The 15,762-nt window shown below is 36.1% G+C and overlaps 1 protein-coding gene across 2 annotated transcripts in view; it reads right to left on the bottom strand.

Moving 5' to 3' along the window:
• Window positions 1–15,762, bottom strand: part of UNC13C (unc-13 homolog C) — a 121,299-nt gene that overhangs the window by 69,116 nt on the left and 36,421 nt on the right. For both annotated transcript variants that reach the window (XM_058811814.1, XM_058811813.1), the window contains 5 exons: window positions 15,594–15,735; window positions 8,670–8,839; window positions 7,718–7,833; window positions 6,161–6,324; window positions 241–391 (listed from right to left, as the gene is read on the bottom strand). In XM_058811814.1, coding sequence (XP_058667797.1) covers window positions 241–391; window positions 6,161–6,324; window positions 7,718–7,833; window positions 8,670–8,839; window positions 15,594–15,735 — 743 coding nt within the window. The remainder of the gene's footprint in view (window positions 1–240; window positions 392–6,160; window positions 6,325–7,717; window positions 7,834–8,669; window positions 8,840–15,593; window positions 15,736–15,762) is intronic.

Raw genomic sequence — 15,762 nt, forward strand, 5'->3', positions numbered from 1 at the left:
GCTGTGAACATGTGCCAGTGCTTTCTAGCCTCTAGGCCTCACAAGGAGCTGAGCAGCATCTCTTCTGACTTTTGTGATGATTAATTTTAAAGAGTCAGGGTAAAATTTTCAAAAGCTAACAACAGCCCTCACTTTTTAAAATCAGCAATTAAAAAAAAATCAGTGTAGAACTTAATATGGAATATACTAGGGAAAAAAAGAAAACGACTAGAACTCTATTAAAAAAGAAAATCTACTTACCCCAAAGTTAGTAGCTGCAAAGCGATCTGAGGCAGAAACATTTGTTGCTGCTGTTGTGTGAGCATAGAAAGCATTTATATTGGCCAACAATGTACTCATAACTGCTGGAACACCAGGGCACATGTATTTAGAAGAGAGACAGGAAAAGTGCCTGAAATTCAAACAAACCAACAGTTATTAAAGATGGCACGGAATCTTCTTCTTCTCCCATTATAATTTCTTTCTAACTCTAATGATGTAACTTTCAGGCTACCTCGTTGAAAATTGTACAGATGCATATGAGGAAAATCCAGACATGTTTGACACAGTTGCCACTTGTTGCACACCGATATTTTCAAACTAGCCACATTAGATTCACATTCAGTTCTCACTCTGTAAATCCCAAATACAAAAACATGGCTTAACTATCTTAATTGCTATTAAACAAAACATTAATTATTAAAGAAAACCTAAAAAGCAAACTCTAACTCGTCATCATGGAAAGTCACAGAGATCTATAGTAGAAAAAGATTTAATTGTTGTCAACTAAAAGACTCAAACTAGCATTTTAGTGTGGCTTTTATTTTACCCTCCATTATTAATGAAAGGTGCTTCAAGCAGCTTCTGGGTCCAGCTTGATTTGAATTAGGCCATAACTGAAACTCTTCCACTTTGATCCAGGCCAGCAAAATTTAGGTAACAAGTCTGTTAAACCCAAAGCACCCAAAACCAGAGGTGCAATGTAGCAGCACTCTTTACTTGTTTAATGAAACAAGAGATGCCTGCTGGAAGCATACAAAAGGCTTATAACACAACAAACCTGAGAGGTACAAATGAATGAAAGATCTGACACACAAGGAGAGTGAACATTATAATTTTAAACATAAATTCCTAATTTCAAGATCAATAATTAGGCAGGACTGGGAGAGAGAGAGGGATAAAGAATAAATGTACACAAATAGGAAAGAGAATGAAGGAGACTGGGAAAAGATGGTGGTAAAAATGGGTGTAAAAACAGAAGAGGATTAAGAAATTCCAATCAGGCTCTGTATGACTGAAGGTCCTGATTCGGCCACATGCTCCTCTTAGCTGGAGTCTCCGGCTCCTCTCTCCTGTTCCTCCTCAGGAGCATAAGGCAGAGCAGTGTGCTGGGCCTGAACCACCTGGGCACTAATGCCCTTCCAAGAAAAAAATTAACTTTCCTGCTGAACTTAAGCCAAATACCCTTAAACTGTTGTGACTGCCCAAAGCATCTTTTAAGGCATTATTCAACATTGTTTTCCTGTGGGGGCAATTATTAAGCACTATTATCTGCATTTTACATAACTGAGAGAAACAGCTCAAAAGTACTCGGAAACCAACCAGGACTAGAGCCCAGCATTCCCAGCTATGTACTCATGGAATAGTGTTTGCAAAACTTTAATTCATAGCCAGTAATTTCAAGAAGTGCTTCTGAAGACTGAAATGTGAATTCAACAAAAGAAAAACACAGTTTTCTACCCCTCAGAAAAATCTTTCAAAACATATGTCACATGTTTTCTGTCAAGCAGAAGAATAATACTTTCCTTTGTAATAAAATACAACGGTGATGTCAGGTGGTTCTCACCAATAAAGGTAACCTTTAAAGCTAATAGAAATATTTCCTTATCTCTGAGTAAGTTTGGGAAATATATGTAGGGATCATCAGAGTGAATTATCAAAAAATTGACAAAATAATTAATACTTTTAATACTGTTGACCTTTAATTTCCAAAAGTCTTTTAGTGGACTTAAAGGTCCTTAGTGCATGAGTAACATCAATTTGGAGACAAAAAGGCACTAATAACCCCACTGGCCTTAGAGCCATACCTGTAACACATGCTCCTCTGAGGGAGAAGGGAGGCAAAAGGAGCTGTCAGCAGCAAAGAAATCACTGAGATTGTCTCAATTGCCTTCAGGGAACATGACAGACCATGGAAATATCGTTTGGGTCAACATTTTAAGGCGTCTTCTAAAGGTTACTCTAAGCATTTCACAATGAGCTACCTGTACTGAATTCTTATATTTAGACTAGACCCTAATTGTACCAATTTTTCACAAGGAAAATTTAAAGCAATTGCTGTAATTTATGTCCTTATTGTATCACTGCACTGTTTCACCTGTAATGTGCTTAGTGAAAATTATGATAAAGCATGTGTGACAGATTTTTGTTTCTCTCCATCATTTAATTAAAATCTCTAATGTTCACAGGACCTATTAAGTACACAATATAGGTCATGACTCAGAGTGCTGATAACTCAGGTTATCAGCTACCTTCAAGATACCTGGATTCCTTCTGCTTGCTAAAATGAATAAATCAAAGTAAACACCTATCCTTGTTTTTGCAGATCTTTGAAAACAGCAGCCAGTTGCATGAGTTATTAACAATTTCTAGTGGGCACATGATGTCATAGCTACCATTTCTAAGTCTCACACATTTTAGAGCAAGGCTGCACTGCATAAGCTGAAGCCAGGCCTGCTTGCTCCAACTTTCTTACTATGCAATTTTCTGACCAATAGACAGTGCCTGGGATTCTTCCAATATTTCTGTTAGCATGAATTAGCGAAGAAAGGAGTCTAATTGATGTGCTGTACTCATCAGTAAGCAAATGCTATCAATAAAAAATTAGTTTAATGGGCGATTTGTGTGCTTTCTGTAATGCTGCCACATTAATTGAAAACTAGCAGGAGAACAAGATGACATAGTTAGTGCCCATTAACCTGCTGGAATGAGAGCTATGTTGCTGATTGAGAATCATTAGGTTCTACCTGTGGTGACTCTTGCCAGTAAGAAGTAAAGACCTTAATAGAGCTTTTATTGCACTTGACTCTATTACACAGTAAATTCAGGCTGCTGATATTGTGTGTAATTTCAGCGTCTAGTCAAACACTGTTGCAATACGTGCTCAGATTTTTGCCTTCTAAAGAGAAGTATATTAAATTGAAAGATGAATGACAGGAAAAAAGTTACTTTTTCTTCACTGCAGAGTGTGGCTTAATATATGTAGGTAAATAAAATTTCAGTTTGATTCCTTCTAGACATTGAATTTACAGCACAAACTGCCATCAGTCCCCAAAAGTCATCAAAATAAAGGGCAGCTGGATCACTGTGCTGTTTTTCTACTTTTTCTTCCTGCTTTTTGTGATACTTATTTTCCTCCCTACTGTCACACACATCCCTGCTTGTACTTCTGGGAGTTACACATACCAGTTGTGTGGCTAACAGTGTCTGTCTCCCTGTTACCCATCAAAAAAACAAAAAAAATTTCTCATCTGAACTATGTAAGAATGGCTGTAATGGTCTCGCTTTTCTTCTAGTACAGACTCCATGAGGAATGGCAGTATAAAATAGTCATAAGAAAGAAGAGTGGATTATGTAACCTATACAGTCAAGACTTCAAAGAGCTGCAATTACTGCAACAGAATCAGTCTTTTTGCTGTATTTTACTTTGGGTCAATAGCTGTTTTTCTGTTCACATGAATTACACATTTGTACCTTAAAGCAGATTTCCTTGCTCAGGAACTGTACAGTGGTAATCTGTATCTTGAGAGTAAAACTCCCCTTCTAAGTCAGCATCTTTAGGGAAAAAGTGTCTACATTTATCTCATAAAAATGTGGAGATGCTCCTATCCCCAGCAAGAGGTGCAATCACACCTGAATTCATTATCTTTCTAAGTTTGGTGAGAAAGGTCTAAGTAGGGACAATGATTAGAGCAGACAGGTAACCTGTGTGGTATCTCCTGGTCTGATTCCCACATTTCAGTATGAATATATTCACTGTGTTTAGAAAATCAAGACTAAATTTTTGAAATATTATTTCTGTGCTCTAAAGGAGAAGATAGAAATAACTGTTGAGGGCCAGAAGGAAATCTTCAGGGTTTATTAAGAGATCATAGATGACAAAGCCACTATAATGAACCAGAAATAATAGACAAATGGTATTGTTTACTGCTGTAGTGGAACAGGATGCCAAATCACTTTAGACAGGGGTACTTCAGAGAAACTTAATCAGGTTTATGTTGTGTAGAAATGCAGAAAGGCATATGCTCCTACTCCAGCATGTGGCATCTATCTATACTTAAAAGGGTCAAGACTGACTATCATTTAGTAGTCCTGGAACTTTTTATAATAGCTAACTTTAAAACAGATATGAATACAGCATCCCAAAACTCATGTAGCCTGATAAAATGCAGATGCTCTCTGGGGTCTGGATCCCAGGGTATTAAAGCTTAATCTGTTTTGCATTTACAAATACAAACATTTTAATTTCCAATGTTACCATGAGACATGCAGTAGAAGTATTCTGCAACTAGATTCTCAAGCAAAAAATTCTTACACAATATTCCTCTGGGCAAAGTGATTATATTCAAATTCTCTTTCTGTTGTATACTGGAAAATTGCTTTTGTTTTAGTAGAAGATCTTTGTTACAAAATGCAATCTGATAATTCTATTTTCCAAATCAAGAAGCTGCACATTTTCTTCCAGACACTAAAATTGTTCCAGAAGAAAAAGGTAATCTCATAAAAAGAATAAAACCAGGAGATAATAGTTCAAAAGAAAATTCCTCATGACAAATAGACTTAGTGTCTTCACTACTCTTCTTCCTGAAGTCTGAATGCTCTGAGATGTGTCTGCAGATGATTCAGCAAAACAACGTATATGAATATATATTTTTCTCCAAGTATTACATGAGATTACATGCATCACTGATTTTATTCCCAACTTAAACAGGCTGGGGCCATTCCCTCAAAAAGGCAGTGCTCATTATTGACATGAAACATTTTAAAATATAAAAGGATGTGGGTATGGGGACAATGAAATCTTAGCTTTTATTTCTTGTGACCATCTAATATTAAATTCACTTTCTCATTACATCTGCCCTCAGATACCTGGTTTGCAATCAACAACATCAAGGAAATTTGGGGGAAAAGGTACAGAAGAAAGCAAGAACAAAGAGAGGACAAGGCAAAATAGGTCAATTAACTTAAAATGGCTTGGTTAGAATTAATTATTATTAAACATACAATCATTAATTATTCTTTGCAATGCTGAGTAAGTTCCTTGAAGGAAGATCATTATAAAGATGTATATTACAAAATATATTCCCTGAACTTCTATTAGATGAACAATACAAGAATTCACTGACAAGCTCATTGCAATAGTAGGTGGTGTCAATATATTCTGCAAATGAAAGAAAACTTGAGATTTTTAGGTACCTTCTTACTTATTATAAGACTCTTCTTTTTAGGAGGTAAAGAGATGCAAAAAATGAGAGATGTTCTGATTAAAAATCCCACATTACCAGGTTTCTGTGAGAGAAAAGCCTGTAATTTTATTTATAGGAATCACTTCAATCTCCTGTTTTTCTACAGCTCTAGCAGAATATAGTCCTTTTCACCAGAAAACTTTTTGCTGGATAAACTGAGAACACATGATGGATCTCACATGTCTGGGCTCTATGGTGCTGTGTTCTAAGGTGTTCAGACAGCTACTTTAGAATGCAGTAATAGGGCTCAGTACTGTTAAAAATGGTTTGCACAAATTATTTACTTATATTATGGAAGCTCACTGTAGCCACTAGTGAGCTTCTATAGTAGTAGAAAAGAGTACAGAGCTTCTGAAACCCTGTTCCAGCTGCATCTGGAACACTGGAAGTCTTTCTGAACTGTGCTATGTATCAGTGTCATAAGGATTAAGGAATGCATTAGCAGCAATACCAGTAACAGCTTATAAAATGCTTATATCTTAAAGCCACTGCAGATGAGAAGCACTTTAATGAGAATCAGATGGATGAAGTGATAAGAATTTAAAGTCAGGAATGCAAGAGAAACAGTGAATGAATTCACAAAGGCTTGAGACTTGTTACTTCCCTCAAACACATTGTTCACAGCAAAGCAGAAAGCCAGCCATGATGATACTTACGTCATAGCTTGATAAATGTATTCAATTCCATAGCGCATTGCAAATTCATCCACAATTTCCTGTGCAGCATCATCAAAGTAAACCTTCCAGGCCTCATCACCTTTCACCTCGGGGATTTTCACCACACCATTCGACTTCACTTCCGTCAGGTAATGGAACAGATTCTAAAAGTAAGAAATGTTTCAAAAATGAAAGTTTGTCTTTTAAGAAGCATTCTGAAATATATCCTACATATAGTCTTCAATATGTTGCTAGTCAATTTTTGAATCGTTTTTCCAAAGACTGGCTCAAACTAGTCAGCAAGCTTGTGATTCAGCACATTGTATCTTCTTGATATAAAGTCATTCCTGTTAATTGGCACAGAATGCAACATAAAATAGTGAAGAAACTTCTCTTTTATATGCCCTTGTTAATGAATGAAATAATGATGTTATAATACTTATTACAGAGTGTTTCAATTTCAATTGTATCTGTGACCAATAAATTTCAAATTCATTATTTAAGCCCTTCAGTTACAGGGAGCTAACAGAAATACTGCGGGTGCCTCTCTCATTGTGCAAGGTGTGCAACAAAACTTAGGTTTAGTACCCTTGGGAGCAAAGCTAGGATTTGACATTCATGGCATAGAATTCTTCTCAGATTGCCTAGCTCCATATGCATTCACAAATTTTACAACTTCATAGGTATCCACAAAATCCAACAGATTTTATTTCCTATTTTCAGTGATTGGAAAAAAAACCCTAAAACATCGAAATACTTTCAGTTTTGCTAATTAGCCCATAACTGTCTCTTGGACTCTCTTAAAGCATTTGAATATTGTAATTTACTTCGTAAGTCCAACATTTGCAATTTCAGGTCAAAATTGATCAGGACAAATGCCCTAAATATCTGATTTTACAAATGGTGAGCAATGGGATTTTGTGGCTACATGTTAGTGGTGAACCTTCTGCCATGTATTAGCTATCAGCTTTCAGAAACTACTTGTATTTCCAGAATAGAACTTCTACATGGACGACCATTTGAAGGAAGAATAATCAATTACAAAGAAAATCTTTCAGAAGACACACCTATTTATCAGTGATTATTTTTTTCAATGTTGACAAAAGCAAACTAGATGAAAGGAAAATTAGATTTTATAGAGTTTGTGTTTCTCCTTTTTCTCACTCCAAAATATGTGTTACTGTAAAACAAAAGAAATACTTTACAGTATACATCTGTAATATATAGAATGTTTGTGTATTCCCGATGATAACAATCAGGTATCAAAGGGCTAAATAAAAATAAAACTACAGGTAGAATTTATCTGTCTGACTCAACCTCTTTTCCTAACACCTCCTGGCAGGAATGATCTGTTTGGTGGTCTTACGTTTTCTACCCTTGCCTCTGAACCTGATACTTCCTGAGCAATACAGAATGGGAAATATAAAACAAACTTGTCCTCAAGTACAGCAGCAGCTATTTGTTTCAGTGCTCTAATATTCTGTAGCCTTATTTCTTTATCCATGCAACAACTGAACAGTGATTTCTATACTGTATACTATAAACTCTCCAACATACCTCATGTAGACAGGTGTACTGCACATGATAAGGAGCAACTTTCTCCTCTCCTTCAATTTCAACATTGATTTTCAGTCTAATGGCCCCAGAGACAGCCGATTTATCTGTTCGCTTTTCTGAAGAGTGGAAAAATAATACATTAGTAACTACCAAGAACACATGTATGTCATATGAAAAGCTTTCATAAATCATTCTAGTTTAATCTTTGAAAGATAGGGAGTCCTGCTGTTGAAAATAAGAATGTCTTTTAATACCTCACACATGGTTCAGGCCACAAAATGGAATAACTAACTATGAAGTAAAGAATCTCTTATTTTATCTCCCACATTCAAGCAAGGCTACACAGCTATTTATTTACTACTTTCCCCTTCTCAACTGAAATTACTGTACTTTTCTACCTGACATCTGTACCAATTATTATTATTTTCCTTTAATTATGAAGACTTTACCAACAAGCTGGACTACTCTGAGTGTGATGGGTTGATTCTGATAGGTGCCCACCAAGGCTGCTCTATCACCTCCCTTCCTCTGCTGGCCAGGGCATAGAAAATCTAATGAAAGCCCCATGGGTCGAGAGAAGGATGGGGAACAGATCACTCACCAACTACTTCCATGGCCAAAACCAGACTTGACTTGGGGGAAAATCAATTTGTTACCAGTGAAATCAGAGGAGGATAATGAAAAATAAACCCAGATCTTAAAACACACCTTCCCTTCACCTATCCCTTCTTCACAGGTTTACTTGACTCCTAATTTTCTCTACCCCCTCCCTGCCAGTGGCACAGTGGGATGGAGCAGTGTGGATTCTATCTCTCATTTTCAAATCAACCTGTTATATTTAATATTTTAAAAGTCATACATTGGTACCAAAGCTACAAATTTTGAAGTCACAAAGTTAAAGACAGTAATAATCTACCTAAATTTGTTTTAAAAAAATCAGTAAGAATCATACCTAAATTATACCATACATCCATTTCTCCACTCAGTGTTCTTACTTCAATGATTGTTTGCCCAAGGAAATCATCGGATTCCTTTTTGAAATGCTGTTTTACTCTAGATTTGATATCATCATCTTCATCCCATACTCTTACTTTTATTCTATCTGTAGAGTTATGACATTCACTGGAAAAACAAAAACAAAACACAAAATGTGAGTGGTATATAAACTATATTACTCTGCACTGCTGTCTAATTCATTAAACTCAATCTCCACACACTTGCTTAACTGCACCAAATGTCAAAGCACAAACAATCTGCAATATCCAGAGGAAAAAAAGGCCAACCCAGACTGCCAGAGACAAAAAATTTTCTCTGTATATGAGAATTATTACATATAAAGAGAATAAATGGATTGAATTATATATACATAAAGATTGTATTTAGGAATGTCAATAACTGCTCATTAAAATTTTTTATTTGAAATTCATACTTTTTATGCTATTATGTAAAAAATATCTTAGGAAAGATACAGTTATGTCAGGTTTATTTGTTTAGGAATGCCATGTAGTACATACAGTAAACTACCATAATAGTACTCTGGAGTAATACAAAAAGTAATAAAAAAATTAAAGAATATTTCCAGTGTGTGTCAGGTAGCTTTTGTTAAAAACCAAAAAGTATGCACAAACATCTCATCAAGGAAAGAAAGGAAATCAGAAAAAAACAGGAATATAAGTACCTGTTTTTTAAAAAAGAGATATTAATGTTCTTCAAGACCTCCGATTCCCTGGTATAGAGAAAAAGTAGGGACCATGCCATGCTCTAAAAAAATTCTTGTAAATTTAAGTGGCTTACTAACCCCTTCTGGGTTGAGTGGATTTGAGAAAGTGCTGGATGTATGAGGAAATGAAGTGGCATCACTTTTAATCTACAGAGTACACAGTGGAAAAAAATTTTACTCCCAGCTGCACCTGGCATTTATTTGCACAGAAATGTAAAATAAACTCTATTGCTGCTATTCCTACAAGGCACAGTGAGGACTATTTACTATTTGTTGGTGATGGCTTTTGATGACTTGATTGGAATATCCCAACACTGACTGCAGAGGTTTGGGATAGTGAAAAACTTTCTGCTGAAGTTTGACTAGTACAGAGCTGGCATCAGTTAAATCATACCATACTCATGCATCCATATGAAGTATTGCTTTTAATATTCATTCACTAGTGCTACAGAAATATTTTTTTGTATTACATACCTCTGTTTATCTTTAAATATGATTTTGAAGCATAGCTGCAAATTTTCATCTTCAGCAGGGCATTACTTTCACAGTTGATTAAGAGTCTGTACTCAAATTCCATTCCCAGCACTATCATTACTTAGTGATCTGTCTCTGTTTCCAGTGTTAAAACAGTAATACTCCAACTTATCTTCCAAGCAGAACCCCTCAGGGGTATTCTAAGAATTAATTAGTGGTGGTAATGGGCTTTGGAAGTATAAAGTGCTGTAAATGGTATTATTATTGTCAAGGCCAATCAGACACTAAAAATGGCATGCACAACTTTTACTCTGCCACACTGTGACATCATTCAGTATCACAGAAATCCTTGTGTCTGTCTATATTCCAGATTTTAACTTTGCAGATAATTCTGGTAATTAAAATGCACATTGTTCTGTGATTAGCAAAACTAATAGAGTGCAGTTTCCTTTTGTCTTATTACTGGCTTCCCTGATATCCAACCAACTACAATCACCTGCTGAATCTTCTCCCATAGCTGGGGTTTTCATAAATTACCCCTTTATGTGAACTCCTGGTATCTGTTATAGGATGAGGTCATACTGAGGACAGTAAGTATCTCATCTCTCTCTAACCACATATTTTCATAGAACATTACAGACACACTATTTGGCAATATGGGGAATTTCTCTGACTGATCACAAAATTCAAAGGCTATTGGCAAGAACATACAAAATATAGGAAAATAGAGGTGAACCAAATAAGCATTGTGGCCTTAAGAAACTAGGCTATTTAATTCTCCTAAAATGCAGCTCTAAGTTACTACTTAACATTGCTAAAGTTCCAGCATCGCATTTAGCTGTGCACCCAACAGAAATAATTGACAGGGGATTTCTATAGTGACATAGGGAGATCTGTCACTGGTGAAGTATTTATGTGACCCTCATCACCATACCTGTGCTTTTCACAGAATCGTATTCCTGCTTTGATTCTCTGACAGATGCTGCATATAAAAAGTCATTGTGTATTTCAGCACAAACATCATATTTCTATTCTGAGACAACATAAATTTCCCTCTGATATACACTTAGTTGATAAAGAAATATTTATTCAGATGGTCAGGATTCCCTGATCACCTCAGTTGTCCTCAGCATCCTTTTCTCCTTTAATCTTAGGTTAGTGAAATGCGGTGAGACCAGACCCAACCAATGTGTTAACTCATGTTCTTCTTTGTGTCAAAGCATCAGAACAGAGTCAGCTCTGCTACCTTCGTAATGTTCCTGTACAGGACCACAAAATTAGCATGGATTTGTGTTAAAAAACTGAAGAGTAGCTGAGCAAATATTTCCTCCTGGCCTGCCCCTGGCAGTGTGACTGCAGGGAGTGACTGCTAAAGTTCCAGAGCTGAATGATCCTGCTCACCTGCCCAGACTCAGAAACAGCCCTCTGGAATGACATGCAGGTTCTGCTTTAGTCACTGCTAACATCTGTCCAGAAGCTCTGCGTGGAATTCCTACTTCTGTTTACTCCAGGAAAATCAGCCCAGGGAATTAAAGGCTAGACAACATATGCTAGTTTCAGTGTTCCTCTTCTAACCACTCTGCTTTATGTGCTCAGTAAAAGCATTCACAGAAGTGTGATAGAGGAAGATGAAAAATGCATTGTTCTCTAGCACACAGAGAATTGAGGGTACTGATGCTTCTGAAAACTAGAGAATTTGCAGTCTATTCAGAGATGCAAGACAGAAGAGACAGTTTTAATTATTTAATAACAATCTGGTGACACTACATTACTTCTGCATTTCCAGAATGCCACACAGACATGAAATAATCCTCATAGAATTCTGCTTATTCTAATGGTTAGAGTAATAAAACCGGAATAAAAAAGTATCTTTACAACAGTACCCCAATGTAAATTTAATATTAGTTGCACTGGCATGATGTTATTGTACATACCTCCTGAGAGATCGGCATCCAGTGTTAAAATGACAACTAAGTGATAGTGTGCCACCCTCAGTAAGTTCAGGGAGCCACTTATTGCTATTATTACCCTCATGTTTATTAGTAGTATTATTGCCATTACTGCAATCCAGGACCAGATCCACACCATTGCTATGTCCACTTTGTTCTTAGGTGTTCGGAGACAGTTCCATGGTCCCTCAGGATATGTCTCCCAGAATTTCATTAGCCCAACTGTTGGCAAAATTTTTCTGAAGTCTGATTTAAAACTCTCTAAGTGTAATTTGTGGCTATTACTTGTTCTACCATACTATTACTTGTTCTATTATTCTTATTCTACTGTAACAGTAAGCATGGAAAATAGATTATTCCTTTCCTCTTTGCAGGAGAAAGGATGTGTTTAAAGACATCCTTACCTCCACTACTTGTCTCTTCTCTAGTCTGGACAGTCCCAATTCTTTAGCAGTGTTGTCACGGGCAATGCTTTCTGATAAAGTAGAATGAGACTAATTATGCTTTTTCTTGCATTATTTTACTCTGTCATAACAAAAAGAGAGTTGTATAATTAATCTGGATTGACGGCAGTTTGAAAAGAAGACTCAGACCATGCATCCTGTACTCTAAACCTGAAAAATATCATCACTGAACAAACAATTTATCATTGGAATTGCTTCTTAGAGGTGTTCTGCTATCTTGATTTGGGCTGAGGCTGTGAGATACAGTTATTTTAATTAGCAGAATGTCTCAGACTGATTATTGAAGAACTTTTGGAATGGATGAGTATAGTAAACTAATGTGTAGGTTTTATTACTCAAATAGTTTTATGTAATACAAGTCTTTGTTATACACTCATGCCTAGGAGGCAATCCTTGAGCTATTTCAACAATTCTCACAAAACTCTGCTTAAATAGCACTGGAAACTGAAGCATCATTTAGGCAGTTAACAAACCATGTTATCTTCAGGTACAGTGAAGATAATATTTTTTAAAAGTCAGTCCAGCTGCTCAAGAATGCACAAAATAACAGTTGAAAGGGACTTTGGTGAAGTCCTCTTGGCCACTGACAGTAAATATTGCTTAAAATGAATCCACTAATAATTTATTTAAGATTCAATATTGTGTGAGGGCCATGCTTTAAAGTAACTCTAAAGAAAGAACATCTACAGCTGGATGACTGAAATCAGTTTGAGCAAATGTTTTCATCCACTGAAGGTAGCAATATAAATCCAATGAAGATATTTATTAGAACCCTTATGCTGTCTTAGTGACAGCCAAAATAGGAAAAATAAAGAATGTAAATTATCATCCAGTTATTTGGAAGATGTCTACATTATACAATTGTATCTGAGGTATTTATGAATGTTCAGAAGAAATGTGGTACCTGCAAAGTCAGCAGGGCAATTCGGAGATGTGTGCTACCCTAGACAACACTGTCAGAAAAAAACTGATTTCTGTATGTCAGTAACCAACTGTTAAAAATAGTCAAGAAAAGAATGAGAGTAGACTTTTATTATAGTGTATCAATAAAAAGGTTTCTATAAAGCTGAAAACTATACAGCCAAATATATCTTCCTGTAATTAAAAAAAAAAAAAAAAAAAAAGAAAATGTAGTCTCTTTTCCTGTATCAGATGCCACACTCAACCACAAAGAGAAGGTGACAGCTGCAGGACTCTGCTCTGGCATCGAAAGAAACTCTCCTATCACTGATGTTTCATTGAAAAAGCCCCAAAACTTCTCTGTTATTGCATTTCTAATAATGCCAGGAGAAAGGATAAAAGCCCTTAGCACCTATGTTACATTCATTAAATGAACATCTGCTGGCCTATTTACTTCTCTACCTTGTGCACCACAAAGCTCTATTTTAGTTATCCTTTATGAGGTCTCCTGTTCAAACCTATGCCAGTGTCCCATGGTCATTTAGCAGGGGGTTAGACTGCATTTTGTCAGAAACATTCTCTCACTGTTACCATGCAATCATATCTGGGTCACGTGTGGTTCTAAGAACAGGAACACTGCCCTCACTCCATGTGCTATGACAGAGCAAATGCACAGTGGGGAGCCAATGTTTTTTCCAAGTCTTCATTTTGGAACAGATGGGAGGACTTGAAAACATGTTTTGGTATGGTAAGTATGCATTAGATTGTAAGATTTTTGAGACATCTTATTTCTAAATTTTATAATTTAAAAGTTATAGTGATGGTTAATGTTGGATTTTCAACAGGATTTAAATATCAATTGCCACTGATAGAGCCTAATTTAAGTAACACTTCCTGAGTCAATTAAATAGTTATATTGATTTACTTTAGATTTAATCTTCTGGTTAAATGTTTATAGTTTTTTTAATGCAATTTAGAAATTCTCATGTACTTTCAGCTGAAATCTAACGCATTGAATAAGTCAAGGAGATTATTTCAGAAAACACATATGCTATAAAAATGTTGGAAAATGTATTTGGTGAAAAGCAGTTGCTCAGGAGGTACATGCTATAGTAAGGTTTCGGGGGGGGGGGGGGTAATAAATACTATTCCTAGGGCAGCAGATGATAATAATAGTGCTGGGGAAAAAAATTAAATATTTGCAAGTTTCAAGGGCTTTTATTGTAGCTTGAGTCACATCTTTGATAAACTACATTCAACAAACTTTCCACAAAATTTTCTGAATTGCTCATCCAAGTTTTGACATTACGCAATTCCTACAATTAAAATGCCAGACCGCAATTATGACCTGCTTTTGCACACTCAAAGCCATTCAGTGAGGTATGACACTTCAACTGTTACCACTGTAACACAGTTAACTCAAAAAGAAAATGCTTTCTGGATAGTAGAAGCTTGTAAAGAGTTTCTGGGTGTCTCTTTTTTCTGAAGTACCTATTCATTTCTAAACAAATGTTTGAATCTGTCAAAGGAATGGCATACATTGTTTAATTCAGCTGGCATTCTTTAGTTCCTTTTCCAGACAAATAGAAGCAGCATCTTGGACCAAAACTCTTTCACACTCTACTGAAACAATAACCTCCTTCTCAACAAAGTAGCAGATTTTGGCCAAAAACCAGGGAAGTACCAGACTGTAAGAAGTTAACCTGTCATGTTTTGACATTGTACCTTCTCAAAGAAAGCACGGCTCTATTTCAAATGCCTGAACCCTCACAGAAACTGCCTGCGCAGTTTATGTAGATAGGAATAGTGAAAACTCCTTCCCTCTTTATAGGAGGAAAGAAATATTACAATAAACTAAACAATGCCATCATATGGTAGTCTCCATATTTGACTCAGACAACACTCTCTAAAAGTATGGACATTACAAACACACCAACCCTGAGCCTGGAGCACAACAGTTACTGCCAAATTCCCCAGTTACACCTCAGAGAATCACAGTGTCAAATAAAAACACATCCACCTTGCATGGTCGGTATCTGGCATATAGGAAAGCATTTCTAATGACAATACTTGGTATGTAAGGTTGAAGTATGAAAACTTATTTAAGTTCCCTTAAAGACTAGAATAATTAGACACCACCAACAGATCCCAAAAAAGACTTAATTATAAGCTGCATGATCACTATAAGATAAAGACACAGTAAATTTTGATGCTCTCTCCATTCAGAACTTGCTAATTTCATAATGCTATAAATATGTATAGTGCAGACAAAACATGTTTTCATATTAAGCCAACATTTCACTTGGTAGAGTTATATGATCTAAATATAGACTAAAAAAAGCAATATCAACAGCATCTTCTCTACTTACAAGTAGAATTTTTCATCCCATACTGGATTCAAATTCCCAAAAATAGTTTTTGTTCTTCGCTTGTTTTTGCCAACTTGCACAGTAACATATGGGTCACTTGAGCCAGTTTTGTCCTTAGCCTGCAAGCCCTGAGCACAAAGAACTGCAACAAAGGAGAGAAATGTGCTTT

The sequence above is a fragment of the Ammospiza caudacuta genome, chromosome 10, assembly GCF_027887145.1.
Source record: "Ammospiza caudacuta isolate bAmmCau1 chromosome 10, bAmmCau1.pri, whole genome shotgun sequence".
NCBI lineage: Eukaryota > Metazoa > Chordata > Aves > Passeriformes > Passerellidae > Ammospiza > Ammospiza caudacuta.